Source organism: Tachysurus vachellii, chromosome 4 (assembly GCF_030014155.1).
Source record: "Tachysurus vachellii isolate PV-2020 chromosome 4, HZAU_Pvac_v1, whole genome shotgun sequence".
NCBI classification, from domain to species: Eukaryota; Metazoa; Chordata; class Actinopteri; order Siluriformes; family Bagridae; genus Tachysurus; species Tachysurus vachellii.
Genome location: NC_083463.1, coordinates 19,188,483 through 19,216,406, shown reverse-complemented (window position 1 = coordinate 19,216,406; position 27,924 = coordinate 19,188,483). Strand labels below are relative to the sequence as shown.

At 39.3% G+C, this 27,924-nt stretch overlaps 1 protein-coding gene across 3 annotated transcripts; it reads right to left on the bottom strand.

The window, feature by feature from the left end:
• Positions 1-1,940: 1,940 nt before the first annotated feature.
• Positions 1,941-22,261, bottom strand: cbfa2t2 (CBFA2/RUNX1 partner transcriptional co-repressor 2). 3 transcript variants are annotated; one of them, XM_060868221.1, is made up of 11 exons: positions 22,104-22,261; positions 9,080-9,217; positions 8,521-8,762; positions 8,339-8,428; positions 6,733-6,914; positions 6,400-6,641; positions 5,575-5,660; positions 5,125-5,332; positions 4,593-4,661; positions 4,223-4,413; positions 1,941-4,095 (listed from the first exon to the last, which is right to left on the bottom strand). In XM_060868221.1, exons 1-11 carry the CDS (start codon positions 22,129-22,131, stop codon positions 3,802-3,804), a joined length of 1,770 nt encoding a protein of 589 aa, XP_060724204.1. In that variant the 5' UTR covers positions 22,132-22,261; the 3' UTR covers positions 1,941-3,801. The 3 variants fall into 3 exon arrangements, with proteins under 3 accessions (XP_060724204.1, XP_060724206.1, XP_060724205.1); XM_060868223.1 differs by lacking the exon at positions 22,104-22,261 and adding an exon at positions 14,125-14,485; XM_060868222.1 differs by lacking the exon at positions 22,104-22,261 and adding an exon at positions 14,130-14,485.
• Positions 22,262-27,924: the final 5,663 nt, after the last annotated feature.

Below are 27,924 nucleotides of genomic sequence, written 5' to 3'. Positions count from 1 at the left end.
TCCTTATTATTGACTTAGTACAACATTTATATTTCCAAATATTACTTTTTCAACAACCAAAAAAAAAAATGATAGAAATTTATGCAGTTTAGTTTTTTGAAGGCTGCAGGTTTTCCATGCAAAACAAAAGGAAAGAAAAGGGTTGTCAAAAAAAACTAAATAAAAATTAAACAGAATAAATTGACAACACAAATTGTGATGAAATTAATAAATTTGCACAAACTGACTGGTAAACACAAATAATTTGCAGTCTAATAGGTTGTTTTTATATAGAGTGTGTTCAGTATTGTACATCAGGATGTATGGTGTTATTACTATATCCTATTTCCAAGATAACAGAATTTTATCTTCTCTTTGTCCTTCTTCTTGACCTGTTACGTGGCAGCTCCATCTCCAACATCCTTCTACCAATATAACCATCTCCCTTCTCTGTACACATCCAAACCATCTTAATCGAGCCTCTCTGACCTTGTCCCCAAAACAGCCAACCTGAGCTGTCCCTCTGATGTGCTCGTTCCTAATCTGGTCCTTCCTGATCACTCTTAAAGAGAACCTCAACATCCTCATCTCTGCTACCTCCATCTCTGCCTCATGTCTTTTCCTCACTGCTACAGTCTCTAACCCATACAGCAGAGCTGCTCTCACTACTGTCTTGAACACCTTTCCTTTGATTCCTTCTGTCACACAACAATCCTGACACTTTTCTCCACCCACTCCAACCCATCTGTACTCACCTCCACCTCTTTTCCACACTCCCTGTCGCACTGGACGGTTGACCCCAAATACTTAATCTTCTGCACCTTCTTGACCTCAGACCCCTGTAACCTCACTGTAACTTCCCAATCTGTAGTTCATACACATGTATTTTGTCTCATTAAATCTGGCTTTCATTCCTCTACTTTCCAAACTCTCCACCTTTCCAGGTGTTCCTCCACCTGCTCCCTACTCTCACTACAGATCACAATGTCATCCACAAACATCATTGTGCATGGAGATTCCTGTCTGACTTCATCTGCCAACATGTCCATCACCATAGCAAACAAGAAGGGGCTCAAAGCCGATCCTTGATGTAGCCCCACCTCCACCTTAAACTCCTCTGTCTGACCTACAGCACATCTCACTGCTTCTCTCACACATATCTTGAACTAGGCTGACGTACATCTCTGCCACTCCTGACATCCAGACGCAGTACCGTAGCTCCTCTTTCGGCACCCTGTCATACGCTTTCTCTAAATCCACAAAGACGCAGTGAAGCCATCATTCTACTTCTCAGAGCAAAAATTGCATCAGTAGTGCTCTTTCTGGGCAAGAAGACATACTGCTGCTCACAGATATCCACTTCCTTTTTTAGCCTAGCTTCCACTACTCTTCCCATAGATTAGTATTATTACTATTACTATGTTTTTTATTTGTTTCCCATTTCATGTACACATAATTAGATTTCTATTTGAACTATTTGTAATCTACTTTTATGACGGAAGAAAAGCCTTTCACCCCAGTGTGTATGTGACAACTTAAATTTGAAAAAAGCCACCTTGCAATATGGTGCACCTTATTACATTTGGCAGATGACCTTATTCAGTGCGGCTTGCATTTATCTCATTAATACAACTGAGCAATTGACAATTAAGGGCCTTGCTCATGGGTCCATCAGTGGCAGCTTGGAGGGCCTGGGATTTGAACTCAACCTTACAATCAGTAGTCCAACACTCAAGGCATCAATGTCTGCATTAAGTTAACGCCTGGTAACAAACCAGTAGGCAGCTGAACTACTAGCTGGAGAATAGCACAAAAAAAAGTGGGAGGAGAACCCTGTGTTTTTTTTTTAATTAGAAATCAGCTTTAAGGCTCCTTAAATGAATCATGAATCATGATCATATTTTATCGCAAAAATACTGTTTGCAAATAATGAAGTAATCAAACTTTGTAATATTCATTTGTTGTGTTTATTTCTTAATCACTACTTCATTTCAAGGTTCTCTTTGTGTCTTGTGAGAAAACAAACATTTTAGTGACACATGGCTCACAAAATACAGATCTATTTGTTTATAATCACATTTTACAAGAAGTCATTTCATAATGAAAAAATAATGGAATTTATTTTGACATAAAACGTGAAAAGAATGTTGACACTAATCTGACACAAAAACAAACAAACAGACAAAAACAAAGGTTAAACTCTATCCTCTCTAAACATGATCAAGAGAATAAACTTATTTACATATAACGTACTCCTGAGATTTAAATAGATTCAGTTGCAACACTTACAGGCAACACCAGAAAACATGTTAATTTCACAGAGCTTTACACCCAGCACTGAAGGATCATATTACACAAAATTAATTATGCATGAATCAAATAGAACACAATAATATGACTTTTCTGTATTGGGATCAAATCACCTGAAGAGGGTTAATGCCACCATTCATAGATCTTTAAGCCACAGTACAAAACTATATCCAAGGCAATTTGAGATGCTTAGTATTACATGGTTCCGTCTCCCATTTCTTTTTAAATCAGATAAAACCTCATAATAGAAAGGTTTTTTTTTTTTAAATCATTCTCCAAAAAAATCACAAGTATTTATTAGTGGAAGAGTTGTGAAAGAATAAGCTGTAAACACCCCAAATTGAACCTTTTCTAATAGATAACTTTAACTCTCAGAAGCTTAACTGTCTGAACAAAACCTAACCCTAACTGCTAACCGAATCAGATTAATTTCCATTTTTACATTTTCACAATCAACAAAACTATGAAAATAAAACCTAAGAGCAAGTCACCTGCTAACACATATTTAAAAGGTTTTGCTGGAAACATACTGCTATTTTATAAAGTGGCCAAAAGTTCTGTGTTCTGATGACTACATTATTGTACCATGTGTTTTTACATTGTGCTGTGATTGTGCACTGCTCATTACTACAGCCTGGACCCACTAGACCAGGGGTAGTATTGCACAAAGTGAGCTAAGGTGATCTGCTAGAATCATTTCAGGACACCTCGTCACTTTCTTTAATAATCTTAATTCCCACTCAGCTACATTGTCAGTGGTTGCTTTTGGACAGGTTACTGGTGAAGTTTACCTTATCTTAGGTTAACTTTACCAGTAACGTGTCCAAAAGCAAATATTATACTCCCCAAGGTTTGGTAGCCATGCTCATAAAACAGAAACATGAATTCATGCAAGTACGTTGATGTACCTTTGTACTGTTTTATTGTTGTCTGTTGAGTTGTTAATGTGTTACATTTAGACAGCAAAAGCAGACTTGAATCAAATGAAAAGATGCTGAAGTGTAAGCTCTATGGATGACATCTGTATTGATGCATGGCCAGCAATGGTGTTCCTGCTTTTAGACATTGCTCTACAGGCAATTAAATTGTCCAACACATGCGCTAGAAACATACACGTGTGTACATATACAAACATGCACACATACTCACACTCACAACAACAAGGACCGACAGGTTTTGTGCAAGAGGAATCATTAAACACCAGTACAATGGTCAGTAACAAGATACAGCCATCATCTGATAATTTGTCTTTATATTCCTTAAACAGAGAACATTGCTATATTTTGCTTGAAAGTAATTTTCACATTGTTTACTTATCTTAAATAAAATAAAAAACCAAAATGGACTTATTGTCCAACTGAAAACAATAAGCCATTCCTCCCATCATTTTGTGTGAAATATCCTATTACTGTGCTTATTAATTTGGATCCTTTTGCATGATTTTCTGATGTTTATAGCCTTCATCATGTCACTGAGATGTAAAATGTCCAGATGTCTTCTCTAGTGTTTCCTCTAATGCGTGTTGGAGTCAGGGGTGGAGGCTAAGGTAGGGCTTGGGGGGGTAGAGGCTCGTGAGGTGTTGGCAGTTTTTTCCAAGCAGGGGCTTTGGGCCGGGCCACTCTCAGGTGCTTTGGTCAGAACACGTGTGTTAAGGGTGGACAATGCTTTGGGTTGAGCCTGCAGGCCCGGGCTGCAGATCAGGTGGTGACGCTCCCAGTCCTTGTGCTGGCAGAAGGAGCCACAATAGCGAGCAGCATTACACCCACTACACGTCTCACTCGCTTTCCGGCCACAGTTCCAGCAGCACTGAGAGAAAAGCAAGACCAAGAGCTTGTGTGGGTGGGAGTGAATGAATGCTTTGTTCAACAGATGAACAGACAGTTAGATTGGGATACATGCTCATAGATGGACAAATGAATTAATAAACACTTACCTCGCTGGAGTCCTCTTGTTCATTGATGACCTGAATTGCATCTTCTGTGGCTTTCCTTTTGGCCTCAGCTAGGGTTTTTTCCATCTTGGCTCTCTCAGCTGCAATCATTTCAAAGGCTTTCTGCTCTGCCTCTGCCACTGCCTTTTGCACCTCATCCATTGCCTGCCGCTTCACCTCATTGACTGCTTCCTCTACAGTAGCCACAAAGAATCAAAGAGATCAAATCTTATTTCTCTTCTTCAGATATAGTGTTTAAGCAGAACATTTATATACAGGTTGTATAATCCTTATAAATGTCAGATAAGGCAGAAACTAGGGGACAGGTGCAAGCGGGGGTAGTAAACAGGTTTCCTAGGGTTGCCACCCTTACCAGCTTTCCTCCAGATCTCATCAGGCACATAGCCAGGGCCAGCATGCAGAGAGAGCTCCCGCTGAGTATCTGAAAGATGAGGAGATCGTTCACATTAAAACGCAGCACTCAACATGAGAAGAGACCAATGGAGAGAGAGAGAGAGAGAGAGAGAGAGGGGAGGGGTTGGGCAGTCATATAGAACGCAGGGACTGTTTGGGCAGGGACTGATCACAGATGGTAGAAATGAGTGAATGCCAGAAAGCAGAGCTCAAACAACACACTCTCCTAATGTAGCAGCCTGGACACAAGCGTGCAACACCTGCTCACTCAGCAGGCAAGCGCACACACACACACACACACACACACACACACTCCGTAAAAGCTTAGTGCCTCAGATCACCACAAGAGGGCACAAATATTTCACTCATACCTTAAATATCCATAAATGGCTACACTAAACATTTCCACAGCAATAAATAATAAGCACGTTTTCCCCTCACAAACATGCTCTAAACCAGTTTAATAACAGTATACTAGAGAAATGACTCACCAGAGCTGACTACATCAGCAGAGAGAGGACTGTGTGATTTGGAGAAGGACACAGTGCTGGGAGTTGCAACACTCTTGCGTGCACCATCAAGCTGACTGGACCTCCGTCGCCAGTAGTTGAGCTCCTCGCGGTCTGATTCCTGACAGCGCCTCAGGACGCTCACTGAACGCCTTGTCTTCTCCACCATGTCCACGATACAGTTTAGCACCTAGAATTATTTACATTTTTTTAAATCAGATGATTTGCGATTTTGCCTGTTCCTTAGTAAACTATGAAATTCATACAGACTCAACATGGGTGCAAATAAAAAATAAACAGTAATACTATAACAAAGAATCCATTTTTCTTGTGCGATGCACATGCAATATTATAAAGATATACCCCAAGATGTTATGTAGTTTTTATATTTGATACATCCTTATAGTGACTGAGTTATTGATATGTTCTTACATGATCTAGATGTCTCCATTCGTCAGCCCACTCTCTCTCAGTCAGTCTGTGGTCAACGGGCTCCTCATGGTAACCCCCGTTAGTACCTGATTACATAATAAAAGACTATTCAGATCTATGATCTATAAATCATTTGCCATCAAGCTAGGACATTAATCTTTTATGATATTTATGCCATATAAATGAAAAAAAATTGACAAGACAGGATTGAAAATATACAGGAATAAAAAAAAAAAAAAAAACTTTAGCTCAAAAAATACAATGATTACAAACAGACTGCAAAAAAACCACATCGCTCACAACCCACATCTGGAACTCAGCTGTCAGAATGCATTCTCCACCCCATAGTGCACACGCGCACACACACTCAACATTCCTTCAGGGAGCCGCTCTGGCTGAGTGGAGCAGGCCACTTCTAAACAAATCAAGGCTTGGATATGAGGCTCAAACAACACACTTGCACGCGTGCACTCACACAGAGCCCACCATCAGTGGGATAGTGCTCAAATGCTCTTTAATGAAGATTGAGTATTGTGCAAAAGGAACTGGCAGAAGCTCAAGACAAGCATGATGGGAATAAGCTCATGCCGATATCAATTTACTTAAATGACCCCCTCTTTTCTCTTTACTTTCCCAGTTACACTGTCCTTTTATTGTTCAGGGACCACTTTCCAGCATGAAATTCCCGATTAAAATGTCCATCTATTCATTTACAGATACAGATCTCTCATTATCCATCCAAATTAAATTGCATAATTGTATTTGCATGGACTAATGGCATTATTTGAATGTGTATGCTTGCACATGCACAAGTACAATAATTACCTGGCAGTCGTGGCCGGTCCTTGAGTTCTCGGAGTTCCAGGATGCGATGTGGCTCTCTGTACAGGTGTGGGGTGTTGATGTCATCCAGGGCATAATGCTGGAGAGGGGGTGGGGTTGGGTGAATCTGGAGTGGCACAGGGTGGGCAGGGCTATGTCTGGGGGCAGGGCTAATGGTGCAGATCCGCTTGGCTGGAGGCTCTAATGGGGCTGTGGGTCGCTCATGGAAGCCATTTTCTTTGGCTCTAATTAAGGATGGGTAATAAATAAAATTTATAGTTCATATTGAGGTCAAACAGAGAGAACAGCTTTGTCCGGTGTATGTTATGTGGGTACCTGCTAGGACTGTGTCTTTTGTTGCTTTCACTTGGCTCTAGCAGTAGCTCAGTGGAGTCTGCAGGAGAAGGTGCAGCTGTACTGAGCAGCAAGTGCTCGTGTTGGGAGAGATACTGTGCTGGAGTCTGCTTAGCTGCTCGTGCACAATGCAGCAGCTCTCTCTGCAGCAATGGTAGGTTTGCCTGCAAGGGAAATATATGGAAAAATTATTGCAATGTAAAAAAAAAAAAAAAAAAAATTAATTCACAAATACAGTATTTATCTACAGGGAAATGTGTCAGATGTCTTTAAATAGTTTCTATCTTCTGGATTTTTGACATGGTAGAGTAGGAGCTCATTTTACATCATAAGTTTTCTGCAAAGCCTAAACAGACTGCAGTTTCATCTTTTCCCTTAAGATGGTTCAAATTAGCCACCCCCACACGCTGGTCCTGAATTAGGGCTTAGAATCAATCTGTGCAAAAACCTCAAAGCAGTCTCCGTGTCTGGAACTGTGGCGTCTGCATGCAGCCTTTGATTGATGGAGGCCCTGCTCAGCATTACTAAACACTCCCTAAGTATTACGTCCCCATCCAGACTACTGTAGGCATTAACGTCTCCAAACAAAATACACACTAAATCTATCGTGAAAACCCCAGAGAAGAGGGGAGGAGAAAAGATTTGCAAAGTTGTCAAAAATGACACAAAACAGATCTATAGCATTCTTTGCACAGTACTGGTATATGGAGCATGTTATTAGAACAGACATGCTGATTACTGAAAAACTGGTTTCTGTCAATATTGATGCATGTATTCAATAAAGAAAAACAGAACCTCTGAGTTGATTTAACTGCATATAAAATACAATATAAACTGCTAACCCAAGTTTCACCTCTCCCTACAGTTACCAGTTAAGGCATGTTTAACCCTGACCTGGCCTTAACCAAGCCAGATAAACATCCCTCAAGTAATTTAACATTTCAAGATGGACTTCCTAGCTCACTTTTTTCTTTAATTAAGACCATGCCTTGCATAATTACCATTCCCTTCCTCTTTCTCGATCCTTTGCCAGTACATATGCTGCCCATCATTCAGGCAAGACATTTCCAGGATGGGCCAATCCTCTAGACGCCTGTGTTAATCTAAGCTGGAGTCCATATGTCGCTCAGCCCCCATAAAAAGTCCCGGGACACTTTACAGCCATGTTTCACACTTCCGAATGTTCTGAATATGTCATAGATCAGTGCATCAGGGGAGGAAAGCAGTCTCAGAAACCCAGAGGCATAAATCAGAGATTTTCTAGTTCTCAGAGAATTGCCGCTCTGAGAGAAACTTATTCTTTGTCTGGAATTTCCCACCACATGATATTTTGTGTCAATCTTCAAGAATGGTGAAACCACACACAAAATTTAAATAGGTACAGTGTAAAGTCTGGTTCTTTAATTAAAATCAATAAGCCAATATCTGGTTCTTTAAATACAATTGCATTCATCACAAAGATGTGATTTTAAACAATAGTTCGAAGGTCATGGATGGCAAGGCTTACTTAAAAGAAAATAGAGAGACACACTACACATTTACTCATGACACTAGACACAAATTGTAAAATAGAGAAAAGTGTATAAACCTTCAAGAAAGGGATGACAAATGGTCTTAAGGGGAAATTAGTGGCCTCTTGAAGTCTGGAATGAAACTCCTCAATAGTGACTGTGGAATTCTGTTAGGAGAGAGTTAAGTTTTCTTAAGTTTAACAGAATGCACAAAAACACACACACACACACACACCACACACACACACACACTACATACCACCAAGGCAAGGACCAAACTCCGCACACTCTCTCCAATCTCAGGTGAGATGTCGTTGCCAAACTGTTGCAATGTAGTGAGGAACCGCTTCAGTTTACTAAGCTGCCGAGCACCACATGTAGCTGGGAGCTGCTGATTGGCCAGTGAAGAAGAAGAGGATGAGGATGGTCCATTACTATACCGCTGAGGTGGGGAGGGCACAGCGTTGAGTGTTGGTGGAGAATGGTTCATCCCATTGGTCACTTTTGAAGGAAATGGCCAAAATTAACTGGCAGAAAGTCTAACTGAATTAAATGAAATTAAATTGTGTAAAAATGTTAAGAAAATGTAGAAATGAAAGTGAAGAAGTGTAGCTTATAATTATATTAACAAATGTTAATAGCTTGTCAATTGTTTATTTCATGAATTGTTAATTAATTGTTTTAATTTTATTTTAAATGAAAAACAAACTATACAGGATTAATGAAGGATCCATTTTCTAGAAAGGAAGTTTTTTTAAAGTCAGACAGAAGTGTGCTGACATGCGAGTTATAATTGTATATTTGTGTGGAGAACATACATGCCGTGGAAGAAAAGGCGGCAGGCCGAGGACCACTAGGGTTGACTGAGGGAAGAGGGGGCATGGCGGATGGTCTGGAATGAGTCTTTACATCCACTGGAGAACCGGGCATGGCAAGAACCTTCTTCTCTCCACTGTCTGAGAATAAAAGAGAACAAAGGGTTAATTTTAATAATATTTCTTCATAATCTCATCAAAAATTTCCTTGCTATATAAAATATGCACTGGAAACAAAAAGACACTCTACTCTAAAATGTATTTGTTACCTTCTCATTAAGAAAGAAGTTCAATAACACGGTACAAAGCTCACGTACCCATTTTCAGCCAAGAGAATATTTGTATTTGCACTAGAAATGCAGAAAAATAGTGTTGCATCACCTTATTATTAGTAGTATATTAATACCATATTTTGCTGGCTATTAATAAGTGAACACCAGTGGGGATCACAGCAACAACACAAAACAAATTGAGCTTTGGCCCAACACGGGGCCTTGAGGAACCTCTCTCCCATGGTTGGAGGATGCCAGATGTCTTCTGCTTATTAACCATGGAGGCCCCACAGCTGAGGTGCAAATGAGGCAAGCTTTGTCCCTGGGAAGAACAGTCCATCATTGAGCCCCCAGTTAGAAAAGAGTAGCTTGGCTATTTCACGCTTGCTAACTAGCGTCCACAAAGGCCATTCACCACATACTTTCTGCCTTTGAATGGACCACCAAGCTCAACAGTCGTAGATCAGAGAAACCATTGTCCTTAAAAAGAACCATGAGCAGAGCCATTAGCTCCATTCCGAGTATATCTGATGCTTGAAAACGCTTTTAGAATAGTGTCTAATAGACAAGTGTAGCTTGGCCTGTCAAAGGTCATGAGATGCTTCTTATGCAATGTTTCATAGATTTATGGGCGTTTCTTTGTGACCAGGGAAATTTTTGTTCTGTGTTTATTCATTGGGACTAATAGGATGAATTGGTGTCCATAGAAGGGAGTTATATTATTGTTTTAAAAGAAGACAGCCCTCTTAAAAGTGCACACTAAAACGATTTTCGAACTCCTCATGCATAAGTTTTACTCCTACATACAAAGAACTCAATGAATCAAAACTAGGCTGGATGAACAAAAGTTTTTTTGGGGAAAAAAATAAATAAAAACAATCCTTAACTATACCATTCCGAAAACAGGTTTGACACCCACGTTTAACACACAAACACAACTCAGTTCTGCATGGTGAAAGCCTCTCATCCTGTCTATTTAACTCTTAAAAATACCTTAAATATTTATCCTTTATTGTAAATAATGTGGTTTTTAACCTTCTGTATGACCACCTGTTTTTCACCCAGGAGGCAGGAAGAAAAGACAGAACAAATGATAGGGATGGAGGCAGATGAGGCCAAGTGGATTGGCTCTGTGCCATAAAATGAAATACTTTTTCCTTTCTACTTAAGAATATCACACCAAAAACACCTGAAATGCACTGGTGAAAATTTTAGGGGTAAGAAGTGGGATCGTTCAATATGTTTTAACAAAATGGCACTTTTCTACGGTTCAGGTAATGATTAAGATGTCACTTGTCTCTACTTCTCTTTTATATACAAAGAAGACCTCATATGTTAGGACAAATAAGCCATGTGTGACTAATGGGAGCTGAAATAGGTTTGAACTTGGATTTGTGCTACAATTAGGAAATGATCATGCTATATTAAACACACATGTGCATGAATACACACAAGGCAGCTGGAGTATGGGACTTTTAGGGTGTACTGATCACCTGGCAAGAACACTTTGCTGTTAACACAGCCCATCTTTATCAGCTCAGCTAAATATTGATTCACTAACAACAAACAGTCAATGTGCTGCTTCCCCTGAGCACCAACTGTTAGTATATGGCGTAAAAATAATACCAACTACTGTGTATAGAAGGAGTGGGAGAGCAACAGACCACACTGAAGTGTGTGTGGGGGGATAAGAACTGATGAGAAATATAAACAAACATGCTATAGACAAGGAAGCTTGGACAGAGACCTAGTTTTATATGTGCAGGTGTACACTTTTGTTATGCAAATAAAGCAGCACTGCTTTCACCTGCCCTTGTTTATTTAAACCATGTAATTCTGAGAGAGGTTGAATATCGGCACACATTTGTGCATTAAGCTATGCATGCTGTGGCAATGTATTTACTGGACACTTTTTCACACTTAAAGACAATTATCCAGGTATACATAGACGTATCCGCAAAGCTAAACAGGTCTTACCTACTGACAAGTAGTAACATCATAATAATTCTGGCTAAATGTCTAAGAGAATTAAAAAAAAAGATGAAAATATACAAGAATATAAAAAGCATGAAAGTTAAGCATTAATTGCACAGTTGTAGAATGGCCATGAGAAAAAAAAAAAAAAACAACAGTAAATGTACACAAAAACATCAACAGCTTCATTGAAATCAGTCAGTTTTTCAAAAGGCATGTATCTAAACCAGCAACCATCCAAGCTCAGATGTACATATAATCCCAACATCATGCACAGTGCACTGCAGAGCGTAACCAAGTCCATTAGCACGAATAAGTAGAGATATTTACTCCCCCCAGTCACTGGCTAAAACGCTTAACATTGGAGCAACTTGCACAAAGAGCTTATTTAAAAGCCCCGCTCCGTCTTTGTTTAAAACGATATACAACTTTCCATTAAAAGCACTTGAGTGCGCCCAGACTGGAAAATCATTTAAACACAGTGCAACAAAAGACTGAAAGGCTCATACCACCTTCAGGCACCCAGCAGCCATACAAAACCCCTTCGAGCCACGAATACAAAGGGTTAAGCCATCAAATCTTCAACAGAGTGTAGGGGGGTGGTGTTGGAGGCAGCCGCCTCAGAGCATCTCTACCATATGGACCTAATGGGGCAGCATGCTGGCAGCTGGAGGCTCCAACAGTCACCTGTGTCTCAGCAGAAGGGGAGAATTGAGAGGAGAGGGGGACATGGAAATGAAGAGGATAGAAGACATGGCTGATGGTGGGAAGTGTGCGTGTGTGTATGTGTGTGTGGTGGGGGGTGGTTGCTGCTGGGGGTTGGGCAAAGGCAAGCAAAACAAAGGCTGCACCTGGTGCTTGTCAGTCCTCACATACTAACAATGCACACACATCTGTTCCTCTCCAGCAATGTAGGCGTGTGTGCGCGTGTGTGTCTGTGCTCAGCAACAGGTTGCACGACTGTGTGTGTGTGTTGTATATAGAACTACTGTGGCCTTACTAATTGCAACAAAGCAAATCCCCTCTTGACCCACACTCATCAACCGTATTCAAATGAACTTCATTTATGGCTTTCCTTTCTGTGAAAGGACAAGCCTGGGGCTTTTATTAAGTTCTTCTATAACAAATCACAAGAGTGATTCAAAGATCTCCCACATGGGTCTTGAATAAACAAAGCCTGTTTGTGTGTATGTGTCTCCTCATTAGCAGTGACATAAGTTGCATGGGGTATATTCACATGAAAAATCATCTCCATCCTAATGAAATGAAACATAGCTTGATAAAAAGTGGTTTCCTGTAGATATTTATTTATTTATTTTCATTACCTACTTATTTATTTTCATTTTCTATTTGTATTCACAATGAGCTGTAACAGATAAAGCTATAATTCAGCTATTTTTTATTTTTATTTTTTTTTTAAAAAGGGAAAAGGAGAAAGTCTTTACTTTTCCCTCTCCCACACCCACACAGAGCCTGTAAAGATTAGGTCAAGCCCGAGTCCTGTCTCTCTAATTGTGGGGCCCATGAGGAGATTAACTTACGACTATGTCCCCAGGGAAAGCTGGTGGACAGCATAGGTTAAAGTTTGGGGTCAGTGAATACAGCTCAGACAAAGAAGCTGCGCCACTGTGGCTACTGATAGCGCACTTACGTTGTGAGCACAGCCGATGTCCTGCAGGGCTCCTCTCCTGACTTGACCCTGAGAAGAGCGGGGTCATAATGGCAAGCTTACTAAGCATGACACTTCCACATGCAGAGTAAATCAGATGTATTAATAGATTGTTTCATGACATCTCAACAGTTATTGCAGGTATTACCAATAGGGTACTTCTGTTGGCTTTTCCCGCTGCTGACCTGTGTGCACACATTATTATTGGAACTTTGTTTCAGCCCACTGACATGTAAGATTCAAATCACATTTTTTAATGTCTAGCCAAATAAAGGGAAAAAACCTGAACTGTCTTGTCCTCCAAATCTCTCTCTTTTTCATGAGGTCTGAATAATGGAGTGTGATATATTACATAGCCCAAAACTCTCCATTTACAACAGAGCAGACAGCCAGTCTGCAGATCAGATCTCTTTCTCTTCTCTCTCTCTCGCTCTCTCTCTCACACACACACCCCACTACAAACACTCAGGACTGTCAGGCTGACAGTGTGCAGCATGCTCTGGTGTGTGTCTGTCAGGACTTGCCAGGAGATTGTGTTTGCTAAGATTATGCAGACCTGCAGTGACGAGCAGTCTACAACAAACACTGCCCTGGAGCCTATATCCAGTCTCAAGCAGCACAGATTGGAGAAATTTGCTGTTACTAAACAAACGTATTTGGCAAAGACTTAAATTCTGTGTTCTATCTGAATGTACTTAGTACACAATTAACCAGTGCATACCATCCAGCGGATCAGCCAATACCTCACAGACAAACAAAAAAGACCATTTATGAATTAGTCACTACTTTTTTTTACATGGAGATGTGAAGTACGGATTATGTGATAAAGTGATGTGGACACAAAGATCTAGTTGATGATGAAACCCTCTCAGACTTCCCCTGTATGACATTCTCCTGTCTGTGGTTAAAGTATAAGCCATGAGGAATAGTCATTGACTACCTTTATCTACAGCCAACAAAATTCAGCACTACACCATAATACCAGTCTAAATATTCAGAACAGTCTGTAGTTACAATATAACTAGCTAATAGCTAATGTTTTCCAAGACAAAAACAATTCTGTCTCATAGAAGTAATAAAAATTAAACAAGTGTCTTAAATGAAGGCATACGTTGACATATTTGCACACACACCTCACCTCTGTGGACGGTCCTTTTTTCCTTCCCTCTTATTCCAAAAACAAGTGACTCCCTTGGTTTAGCTTGTTTACAGCTCCCTTTTGCTCTCCTTCATATGTGGGGCATGTGTCTAAGCCCCCTGCATATGGGAGCTACAGTTCAAGCTCCTCTTGCAGAAAGAGAAACACAGATGGAGTCCAGATGGGCGATGAGATTCAGAAAGACTTCTTTATTTCTCTCGATTCCTCTCACTTTGGTTGTAGCTCTATTTCTCTCTCCACTTTTCTCTCCACGTTCTTTTACTGCTCAGCAATCCAATTTCACCTCTCTTAACAATCTCACTTTGTTTTTCTCTTCATCTCCATCTCTGTCTCTGTCTCACTCACACACACACACACACACACTTCCCCTACTTCACGATGCTCACTTCAAGCATAGCCGGCTGGGCAAAAAAAAAAAAAAACACACCCATTCTGTGGCTCCTGGCCAATCAGCTGATAATCTGTTTAATGTATTTAGTGAGGCGGGCTTGCTGATTAACATAACTAATTGTTCTGGCATTAAAAGGTCAAACAAAGTATGTGCCAAGTAGAGGGGGAAAGATGTGTCACTTAATACCCCGAATAATGAAACCTGACAATACACAAGTGTTGTGCACTTTAAGCAACCTACATATAAAAACATACTTCAGATTAATCATGAATCCATCTATCATAAAGGATCATTTGATTTGATATTTTTACCTTTTTTTTTATACACAAAAGCCTTGCTTTGCAGCCAGGACAACTAAACACTGTGCATGTGTCAAGCAAACACAAGCAGTCCATTATAAGGTGTTGGATGTCTCTCTTTTGCAGACTTGGTTTCAAGGGTCACAGTGGAGCAATGAGGCACAAAACAACTGCTAAATACTCAAAGTGTACTTGTGAAACGTGTGCATGGTGTAAGCACTTCACAGTGTCTGTGACTCTCTTTGATGATGTTCTCTGGCACTGCACTCCTAATGCAAGAACTTTTATTATGTCCAAACATCAGAGAATTGATTAGAATACACAATATTTTTGAGATTTTGAGCGTTATTGCGAATGAGTTTCTTAAAAAAAACAAAGAGTTTATAATTAGGGTTAGGCCTAAACATATCAGGATTTTGCTACAGTAATGCAGAATTTAATGGAAACTCCCCAGTTTAAAAAAAAAAAAAAAAAGTTCTGCACAAAATGTAAAAAAAATCTTCGGAAAAAGCACACGCACAGAGAGGGGGCTGACCCCAATCCGCTACTCACTGTCTATATTTCCAACATGACCACATTAGGATGCTTGTGCACAGAGCTTAAATATGGTGGAAACAGCTGTGCAGCCAATCTTCACACAGCTGCACATGGGAAGTGTTCCTCTTTGAAACGCATGTGAGGACCCAGATTCCCACATGTGAAAACTTTTGCTGCCTACAAATCCCATCTATTTAAGTCTGCAGCCATGATTAGCTACTCAATATACATGTTTATGTATATACATTGTTTTTTCACATATATTTTCATATTTTATATAGTTTTTATATCATTTATACTTCTTATTTATCTTTATCCTTTTGGTTTTGGTTTTATTTTTTATCCCTAATCGCATTCCTTTATGCTTAAATACCGGACAGATGCAAAAAGCATTTCACTGCATGTCGTACCCTGTATGTATGTGTATGTGACAAATAAAATTTGATTTGATTTGAATAGTTTATTGATTATTTATATGAGATTTCAAACTGCGGACATCTAATCATATTTTAAATACCAAACCAGTCTTGGCTTCAAATAAGTCCTATAGAATTGGTGCAAGTAACTCAAACTCAATCAAGTGGGGTCAGTGTTCATAGCCCCGAGTTAATCAGAGTTTACGCCAACTGATTTCATTTACATGCTAATAAAAGGGCTATATGCCACCCCCCTGAAAAGTTCAGGACCTGTAAAAGTGAGTTGATGTGTGCTTGTGGGTGCACATGTGATGTTACACAATGTATGGTGGTGGGGCTATAGGATTTGCATACAAAATGTAAGACAGCATAATACACATGAGGGTGAGAAACAGAGAAGACAAAAAAAAAATCTCACAACGCTTTAGGTCAGAATTACTGAGGAGCTGCTCAAGTTGCTATAGGTGTGATTATGTGAAGTTTCTCATTGCAGGTCAGAAAAAGAAGAAATGGAAGTTCCCTTCTGAACAATGCTATGTTTTGTTAATTTAAACAGACTTCAGTCTGCTCATCATTCAGCCTGCAGCATTGTCTGTTCGTTTGCACTGCAGTCTTCAAAGCAACGCTGCTATTGATTGTTAAGCTGAGCAGGGTATTCAGAGCGATTGCCTAAAAAATAGTGTTGAGTTTTATACGGCACCTCAAGCTTCCTTGATTAAAGGAAAAATGGAATTAAAGGAAAATTCTTCTTTCTATTAGCTATGACTGTGATCATGGGTTCAAAACTGTTACTTGAAATTGAGACGGAAAACACAGAACTCCTGTTGGATTCCATTCAGAAAGAATAATAAACAACATCTCATCCAATTTGGAGAAAAAAAAAATCTATTTTATAGAACCTGTGTTGATCCTTCACTCTGGTTTAATACGGGATGCAGCTTGATAGATAGAAAGCGGTTTACACAGATGTGCAACACAGGGGGGAGGAATTGAAAGGTGGGAAAACATTCCAGTCTTACCTATCCAAAACCGCTGTTCTGTCTGCCAACAAAATTCTTCACAGCCTTCTTCCAGCCACACACTCCCCACTACCTCCCTCCCTTTCTCTTTCTATCTCTCCCCTCTCACGCTGGGTTTTGGAGTGGCATTCCTTCTCTCTGCTCTCGGCTCCAGTATGTCTGGCCATGTTGCACGCCTGGGAGCCATTAGTTCAAGTAAAGCCTGACGCACCCTGCCTACCCCCATTATAGGCACATGAGCGTGTGCGCACACACACAGGCTTTACTCCACACACAAAGTTTGTGGTGAGAGACTGTGTATACATATAAAGAAAAAAGGATAAGCAGAGAAAAGTGGTGTGTGATGGTGAATGAATGTCTGATCGAGAATGGGTAGTATTCAAAAGACAAATAAATGGATAATTAAAGTGCGTGTGCATGAGTGAGAGAAAGAAAGAAAGAAAGTGAGAGACCATGAGTAATGAGCGAGTGTTTGTATGTGCATGAGTCTGCAGTAAAATTTATGAGAGGTGGGTCACACGCTCACTTGGCTACAGCACCCCAGAGTTTCCACAGCTTGCAGCCAAGAGCATAGATGCAACACACGCATGTGTGCGCGTGCACACAGTCAAGCTGTAAAGTCAGTTTGTCTTCCAAGTCTCAAATACAAAATCATGATGCCCTTAGAAGTCAGTAATCGGCTTCATAGTTTGTCCCTTTGAGCTAACCAAAACCAAATTCCCAGCACACTATCATGTAGAGTGCACATGAACCATATATATTGCTGTGAGAATGTGTGTGTGTTGGTTCTCCACATTGTTTCTAAGCCAGTTAGAACAAAATTTAACATTGGTTAATTCTGTTTTGTTTTTTTTTTTAAACATGCATTTATTGCAGGAGATATATAGCTAAGAAACAGCCTGTAATTATTTCCTGGAGGTTGTTCTCTCTAAGTCAAATACAGTGTTACTTACTGTCCACATAGTTCACAAAGTTAAAACAGCACAAATATGCTCGGTGGCTAAACGCATGACCCAGGTCTATGTTAACTAGCTAAATTGTTTCTTTCACGTAGAAGTGCAGCACAAAAAACAACAGTTCAGGTTATGTCTAATCCAAACCTTACCATAGTAAGGTTTAGGTTTAGTAACTGCTTATATAGCAAGTCTCATTTACTTGGTTTCTTCATCCATGAACTGTAACCATGTGACATTATACATTTTCTGCACAGTGTTTAAACTGTGGAAACTGTTTAAAAACAATCTTTTCAGGTTGGTCATGTTTTGTTGGTTTTCTTCTTTAAGCCAGTTTGGGAGCTGTAGCTTACTGTAGTTCAAGAATTTACCATGATATTTTTTTTTTACCATGATATGAAAATTGTTATTACATTTATATAAATTCTTTAATCTCGACAAGAATCCTCTAGAGTGAATATTAGTTGGCCAGCCAACTAGTTATAAATAAATAAGTAAGTAAAAATAAATAAAAAAATGTCTTTGGGTAAATGGGGTTAGTACATTCTGCATGACAAATGAATCTTTTGAGGCATGAGTAAAAGAAGAAGGATTAATCTTTGGCAATAAGTAAGTGAGATCGATATCAAATGCAGCTTTAGTAATTAAGTCTCCTTACCAGAAAAAGAAGATGCAAAGCACAGAGTACGCTAACATGATGGAAAGTAAGACTACAGATCAGGGGAAAAAAAAAAAAAAAAGAGAGAGGGACATAGTGACAGTGAAATTGTCCGTCTGCTCAAAAATGACTGTTTTGCTTAAATCCTTTTTAAGGGTATGGTCGTGTGTGTCCGTCACATGATATTTATACTTTAATTCGTCTTTCTACCTCTTACTAGCCTCTAGGTTAGAGACACAGCTGTGTTATTACCACACACACCCAGACACACCTGTGCTGTGCAGGTGGCTGAGCTGTGGTGTGCTGGGAACACCTGGCAGTAAGATGAGCCCGTGTGGGAGCATGCCTTTCCTCAGTTTCGATTGCAGGACCTGTCAAGGGCACTCTCTGCATCTCTTTCCAAGGCTGGTTATAATCAGAATTCAGAGAAAATCATTTGTAGGCATGTATAAATGTTTGATGCACAAAATAACAGAGGTTACGATACCAACTGCCTTAAACTTTCCACTTTCTCATGGCTAAATGCTACTGTGAATGAGGCATTACAGGGTGGGATGAGTGAATTGGGACGCTGGGAGACAACACTGACTATATTGTTTATGTAATCAAATATATGTAATGCATATGTAACAAAACTCTACCTTTGATAAAAAAAAAAAAAAACCCTGCTGCTGATATCTCCATGACAATCTTAGACAGACAGGGAGAATACAAACGAAACCACACAAACAGAGAGGTGTGCATGTGCACACACTCCCACTTAGGCATGCACATACAGTCTGTCAACACACAGTAAGAGTTCTTATAGTCTAGATTGAGGAAACTTTTCCCTTTTTGTCCCCAATAATCCACTGACCGCTGACAGCCAGAGAACAGCTGGCTTTCCTATTGAATGTTGGAGCAGAGAGCGACTGGGTGTGTGGAAAACAGAGGCAGACAGCAGAACAGAGACAGCAAGTGTGTGTGTTTAAGACGAAAAAGCTTAATGTGGTGATGAGCCTCTTTCACAAGGTTTTGAACACTCTCCCCATGATAGTCTGCTGACTGACTGGTGGCTTTGTCCCATCAAGCACACAAAACCAGAGAGAGATGGGGGGGGGGGGGGGGAGCTTGAAGCTGACCCCAATCAAGGGGAGAAACCCAAACCTCTCACTAGTGTGAGGCCTTTTCAAAACTCATTTGTACTACTGAAAATGAGCTTCTGAATGAACTGCTGTTAGATGTATGCTTTAGAACGACACTCGAAGGCAACCAAAGAGCACCACTGTTACTATAGTGTAGAACTCTACTTAATTCAAAACATATTGGGACAGAACAATTGCCTGTTAAGGAGTCATTTATTGCTCCTTCTACGTCAGTTAACAAAATGTGCCATTTCACAGCTTGAGAATAACCAGTCCACTCCAAAAGAAGGCCAAAGCCAACCATGTGTTATCAGCTTGGAATTGAGACTTAGTAAGCACTGGACAACTTAAGAAAGACAGAAGGCAGCAATCAGCATTAAAGTCAAGCTCATATCCGCAGTTTGAAACTCAGGGCAGAGGCCTGACTCCAGGAGGTCCGATCCCACTAATAATCCAGTCTCCAGTGAAGCGCCATTATGGGCAACAGGCGCTGGTGCAGGGAGCCGGGACATCTGGATCCCATCTTTCCCAGCCTGTACGCACAGCGCCATGCAACAAGAAACATCTGGTGAAGCTGATGTCAATTACTTCATCACATTTCCCTTCATGGATAATCTGTTTTTAAACACTCTCCCTCTCTCTTTGTCTCTCACACAGAGCAACAAAATGATATCAGGAACATCTACAGCTGTTAAACCAAAGAATTACCGCACCAGACATCCAGTTCTGAACACATACAAAAAGGTATCATACAGAATAATGTATATTCTTTGTTTGGCAGCTGTTGCATACATAACAAAACAATCCATTTTCTGATAATTACATCTGAAATACAATGTTCTATTATAAATATTCTTGCACATAATTTCCAACAAAAAACAGCCCAGTCTCAACTGATTGAATGAAAGTAAATAAACCATCAGGTGATGGATTATTCTCTAAAAAGAACATGTCTCTAATGGTAATAACATGCCTGATGGGTCATGAGGTCAACACATTTGGGAAGGATCTAAGGCAAAAATAATAATAATAAAAAAAATATCAACCTGAGACTATCCTAGCCTAGGGCTTCTTTAAGCACATACAGCTGCTAAAGCTGGAGGGGAGATCCAAACTCCAGCCTCTCCTCTCTCGTGCTTCCTCTCTGACATTCACAAACTCTCCCCTGCGACCAAAGCTCTGAACTGCCAGCACTGGAGCCCCACTGGAGAGAGAGCCAAAACCAATTAGAGCTCCTTCAAACCTGAAAAGCCTCATTGTCCACAATTCCATTGCTTCAAGTGGGAGCAAAAGAACAGTACTTGGCATAAAGGTGATTCTGGTTTTGATGATTCACATATGCGCTCGTGCACACACACACACACACACACACACACACACACAAAATACATTGAGTGGGATTCAGATGTTACGGGTAATAAATAGGAACCTGTGCACAAACATGCAACAATCTGTTTGGATTCATTGTGCATTATATTGTGGTTCACAACCAGCTATTGTACCGGATTCATGGGCTCTAAACTGTAAGTGTGAATCAGTGGGCAAACGTGTGCATATATGTGGGTCTGCAATTAACTGGTGTCCCATCCAAGGTATATTCCTGCTTCAAGCCTAGTGTTCCAAGGTTGGGCTTTGGATCCACAGCGACTCTGACTATGTTGAAGATCAATCACAATTACCAACTGAGAGTTTCAGCGCTGCCCTCTTGTGGTGCAAATATTCATAACACTCATCATCATCCTCCTCATCGGCAGCCAGCATCCGCGAAATCCTCACCAAGATTTGTTATTTATACCTCAGCTACACCCCAATGCTCAAACAACAGCCGGCATCATCTCTGGGTTGTTGGCACAGATCTGCCTCAACACACAGACAGACGCACCGGCACGGCGAGACCTCCTGCAGCTCTGTTCTTTAGCAGCACTAAAGGTCCAGATGGTGTGAAACTTCTCTGAGTGGATTAGCTCCAAATCCTCCAGTATGGGGAATGGATGAGGAAGGAGGGGTGTTGCGGGGCGCTATAGTCCTCCTCTAATCATCTCAAATAAACAACAAGACTTGATTTAAAGAATCTTTTGGTCTCCATTAAGTCTGACAGTCTTTCTGCAGGTTGACGCTGTATATAAAAGCAGTTGGGGCTTAACTGAGGAGACTTTTTACAATATATAGTAAAAGTAAGGAGAAACAGACAGAACTGTAAATAAAGAAACTCTGAAGTACAAACAGAGTAAAACTGGTGTTAAGTAGCATCAAGAGTCTTAAGCGTTTACCTAGAAAGGCGCGTTCAAGAGCGGCTCAATTCTGTACACAAACATTCACACTACAACGGAAAAGATACAACATATAAATCATTGAGAATATCATACCAGTGAAGTAAAAAGTGCCAGATATTATTATATCCGAGAACGTATATTTATACGAAGACTCGTTATAAATGGTATTATTTGTGTCAGTGTGGCGGTTATGATCTATTTATTAACTGAAAGGAAAACAACTTAACACCAGTCTCTCGGGTTGACCGGAATTCTAAAAGCGTGATAAATTGTAATGACTTACATTGGAAAGTGCCCGAAATCCCGACCATTACTCCTCCGCGACCGATTTCGAGTCCGAAATCTCCGGCGCTGTTTCCGTTAAAACAGAACGAGTAAATATTGTAACGTACTTTAGCGTCTAGAAGCTTCTCTCACACAACTGTATAACTGAAGCGCGCGCGCTAAACGACTGACAGAAAGGCGGAATAAGAGGCGGCAGAGGGGCGGGGCTAACACTGAGGAGGCACACGAGCCCTTTCTGCCTCGTCACGTGTCTCACCACGTGCGACAAATCATTTGTAATTGATAAGCTCCCCATAAACACGTGCTTTTAATTAGCTACCTGATCAGTCAATAGCGACCTGATGGGTCTGCTATCGTTAACTCTAGTTAACAGAACGCAAAATGACTGCGTGGTGTAAATAGAATTGGATACACAGTATTATCATGATTAAACCGAAAAAATACCTTGACAATGACTTGAAAAAACACTTGATCATAACACTAATAGAGTGCTAGCATAAAATACTAGCCGTGTGCATATAAAAAGTGTATACATTCCATTCATTCATTCATTTATACATTTCATTCATTCATTCATTCATCCATTCATTCGTTTATACATTTCATTCATTTATTCATTCGTTCTTCATTTAATTAATTCATTTATACATTTCATTTAATACATTTCATTCATTCATTCATTTCATTCATTCTTTCATTCATTTATAGATTTCATTCAGAATTTGATTGAGTATGGTGTATATTTGGTGTGTAATTCGTCACGTCCAAGAGGGAATGTTTTAATCCACAGTAGGCCTAAGAATGGCTGAATTATAACACACCTGTTAAATTGTGAAGGTCTAAGAATGAATGACCTTGCAGTCTGAATCATGAAGCAGATGTTTCCAGTGAAAAAGATTAAGAAATAACAATGCCATTTAAACATGATAAAGTATAATGAATCCAAACTTAAGTGGTAATTAGCATTTAAGAATAATTGTTTAAGACTGACTGAGCTCTTGTCACAATTACAATCAGGATAAGTGAATAGAGAAATAATTGTGCCAGGCAGTTGAGGTAAAAGCCCCTGTCTTTGAAAATACTGATTCGTGATTGACAAGACTTTCAATGACAGATACTATAGACTAAATGGGATGCCAGTCCAAAGAAGGCACCTGCTTTCTCAATCAAAAGGTAAATGTAGTCAATCCAACTATTGGCATGATTGTGGGAAACCCAGGAATCTGGAGGAAAGCAATTCAGAAATGAGCACACACAGAATTCCTCATACAGACATTAACCATAGTTCAAGACTGAACCAAAGACCATCTATTTGTGTAACCTTACAGGGCCACCTGTTACTGGTTCAGTAGGTAGGTAATTGATAATTGTAGCTAAGTAGCTTATATAACAAGATAAGCTGTGGAAGGCTGATTATAATTTAAAGAAAGGGCAAAGTTTATTAGCAAACAGGCAAATTAATTGCAATATAACATTTTCCTTTTTTCACCCATGTGCAAATTTTATTCCTAAATGTGTGGACATCCAGAGAAATAAACTTGAGTAGACTTAAGGGACATGGCTATTTTGACATTTCTATAAATTTGATCACATGATCTGAAGTTGTGCTTTATATATATATATATATATATATATATATATATATATATATATATATATATATATATATATATATACATATATAAAATTTAGTGTACTCCGACATGCTCCTGCAAATCCTGCTGATTGTACCTTTCTTTAATCTTTTCTACTTGCAAAATATATTTTAAAAATGCTATAACTACAATGCACCTGCTCAGGATTAAAGCGTTCAAATGCCTACGTAAGGCCCAACACCAGGCATGGTAATGTTCACATGTTAATCAACGTGGCTTTCTCTGTACACCAAGCCTCATTTCTGACCAACCCACTCAGCGTCCTACACATAGAAGCAAAAAAATACATTCTCTAGCAACACATAAGATTCCCAGCTAAATGTACACTTCTAGTATAATACAAAGAAAGATATTATTGATACAAAATAAAACAGATTATATTTAGGGTTTTTTCATGATGGTTGTCTTGTGTCCTATAGTCACCTGCTCTGGCTCACACGTCCCTGGGATAACTAGCTGAAAAGTGAGTTTAGCCTTCAAAATAATGTCACATTCTGCATTTCACACACTACCTGGAAATAATATGTAGCACAGCACGGTAACTCCAAGGGAAATAAACTGAGCAACACATGGCTGTCAGATAAGCTAAAACAAATGAAACTGTCTGTTATTCTGGCAATATCTGAAAATATTCAGTGCACTGCAGCTCTGCAGTGTCAACCAGCTTCGTCTCTGGAAGCCAGTTTTAGACTTTACAAGTATCGACCTAATTTTCCTGTCAGACATATGTTTAAAATATAACATAAAAGTTCAAAAGTAATAAAGTGATTGATTTATTTGGTCATAGGTTGAAAAGACATGCTCACTAAAATGAAATGTTGTATTAAAATCTCTGAGTGTGATTTTATGAACAAATAAGAAATAATTAAAGGATGGCTACAAATATGGTTGTTGTAAAATGAAAACAGCAAAATGTAAATGAAAGATTGTAATTGACAAAAAATATATTATTACCTCACTTTGAAAACATTCAAAGTGTCATTCGTATCACAATAACTTAGAAGAAGAACATAGTGATTTTTAAACACAGGTCTATTGTTAGAGGTTCTTCATTGCATAAACTGACATGTGGATAGCATGTTACTGCACATTTTGTTATGGACTTTGGTCAAAGTTAAATTTTTTTATCTCACCATGTGACAAGTAATAACCTTAAAAGACTGCTGATTTTTTGCAAAATTACTGCATATTCTTTCATTGACCTTTTCAAGGTACAGTAAATATTTATGTGCATGCAACACTGACATAGTACACATGGAACCTGATATTTTCTCCTAAAAGTTTAAGTATAATGTTTGTCTGTGTGCCATTGGAAAGACCCTGTAAAATGTGGTTACTTTGATAATTAAAATCTAAGTTTGTATTTCTAATCATCTTCACTAATGGCTTCATCCTACTAGTCAAGGTTGAAGTGGATATGCAGTCAATCATGGGAACGCTGGGTGTAAGGCAAGAATACACCCTGGATAGGATTCCAGTCTATTGTGTTTCTTAGTTGATATTCAGTATTAAGCCTAAAGAAATTGATATGCTAATTCATGCAAAATGTTTGGCTCCTCCATAGGAATCACATGATCTGAAACCAGTTTTATTCACCCTAGGATGAATCAATACGGTTCAACAATCAACAGATAAATAAATAAATAAAGATACATTATTCACTCCTTTAAAATAACTGTATCTGCATGCTCAAAAAATGGCTCTTTTACTCTCAGGATCAGTGAGTGAAGGTTAGTTACATGGCTGGTCTGATGATTCTTTATGGCCAGTGATGCCAGCTGAACACTCATAGATTGTTCCCATCTCAAAACAGGATATATGGATGCTGAGACTTGTCTTCGTCCCCACCCTCCCTCTCTCCAACGCCTACGCAAACACATGCCGCTCGTTTTTTCTCTGTCCACCCTGCGAGCCGGCCACCTGCTCTAGAACATGGTGCACAGCTGCCAGCCTGCAACAACAAATGAACACAAGCATGAGAGAGAGATAGAGACAGAGAGAACGCAAATGAGATGTCTTTTTTATGACTTCTGTCGATTCAGTCTTTTGCAAAGGACTTTTTTAAGGATCCAGTAACAATAATTCAGGCTCAGTGCAAAGCAAGACATTTTAATTCTGATGTAGTAACTTTAACACTCTTTTAACCCACATGCCAGGGTATTTTCCGTATTTGGCAACAGTTTGCTAATATTTTATGCAACAGTTTTCATTTGGCATTGCTGATATTCTTTTATGTCACCTATTCAACTTCATAGCATAAAATACTGGCATTGAATACACAATATAATAATGAATAATAACATAGATAATGTAATTTTTACTGCAGCAACTATTTGACACAGAAAGTAACCAGTATAATTATGAGACTATTAGGTAATACACAATTGTAATGTTTTAGATTAGCTAGTGATGTGATATATACTGTGTGTGTATATATATATATATATATATATATATATATATATATATATATATATATACGTATATATAGATATATACATACATAGATATATACGTATATATATATATATATAGATATATACATAGAGAGGTGTGTTTTAGCGAAGAAATGGATCATCCAAAGTCCAGTTGTCACTTGTTTTCTCAGAACTAAGTATTAAAATTCATTATATAATTAGATTTTGGGGGAAGGCATTGGCCATTCTGCCTATGAATATAACATCTATGTCACTTGGGATGTCTTTTGTGATGATAATTTTTAACCGACAAATTAAAAAGAAGGCTTGCCACTGTCTGTGGGTGTGTTTGGGGGTGTATTATATTAACAAAGATGGCAATAAATTTGACAGCACGGCAGAAGTCACTCTGGCGATGTGACTCGTGGCAGTGTGTGTTTTGTGTGTGTGTGTGTGTGGGTGTGTGTGTGTGCACGTGTTTATTTGACAGCTGGGATTGCCTCTCTGAATGTGTGTCTTTTGTCATTGGCCTTTGTAGTGTACCAGCAGGTCTGTCACTGAGCAACAGCTTGAGTGTGACCCAGGCATGCGCCACACACACTTGCACATTCTCAGTGACCTGACTGTGCCTGTACTGTTCCTCCACGATAACAATGCCAAAGGCCTCCATCCATCCTCCCCCACTCCTCTTGCTCTCCTGCTGTTCATTATACCCAAAGCTCATCAGTGCATGTCTGTTTGTGTGTCCATGTGTATGTGTTATATATGTACCTGCTGTTCGTTCGACCACTTCACAGTGAAGCAAAAGGTCTGGGGTCAACGAGGTCACCCGGCAGACGCCTGGTTAAACCTCCAGAGTAAAACCATCTACACATACGCACACGCCATGTTGCCATGTCCAGACAGACAAACAGAAAGATTATATAAGGCCAGATGGAAGCTGAAAATTGCTTATCATCTGTTAGCATAATGCAGGCCACAGCCCCATCAATCAAACACAGACATATATTTACATTTATATTAAGCCACCTATATATGAAATAGAATTGTTCAAAACAGCTTATATTAATAAAAAGCCTAACAGCTCTTGTAACTAAAGAAGACTGCAATGGTGATGCATTTTATACAGTAATTTGTAAATGGGTTTGAACATTGAAGGTCAAACCATTTTATAAAGACACATTATAGTGTAAATAATACAAAAGGTAATATAGCAATGATAAAATGGTGTGTGTGTGTGTGTGTGTGTAAATGTCAGACATTATACAGGATCCCCATACTTCCTGTTCCATATGGCTGCTCAGTAGAAGTCAGGATTGAGTACAACACTACAACAACTGGCTATTGTTTAGAGGAGATAAGCTCCCGGTATGTGTTCAAAAGCCATTTAAGACTTTCACAATTTTTATAGTGACATCTACAGGGCACCAGAGTAAAGCAACCATGCAGACAACATACAAGCATACTGTAGGGATCAGTTATCTTTTTAGAAATTTGGCTTTTATCACCTTTGTATTAGATGGTTCTCATTTATCTCATTCATTTAACCCTGTTTGAATGCTGCAAAGATTCAAAAAATATTTTGAATATAGTTAAAATGACCTAATTTTTCTTATTCGTCAAGTCAAGTTAAGAAGCTTTTATTGTCATTTCAACCATATATAGCTGACACAGTACATAGTGAAATAAGACATTTCTCCAAGACCATGGTGCTACATAGAACAAAGACAGATCCTCATATAACAAC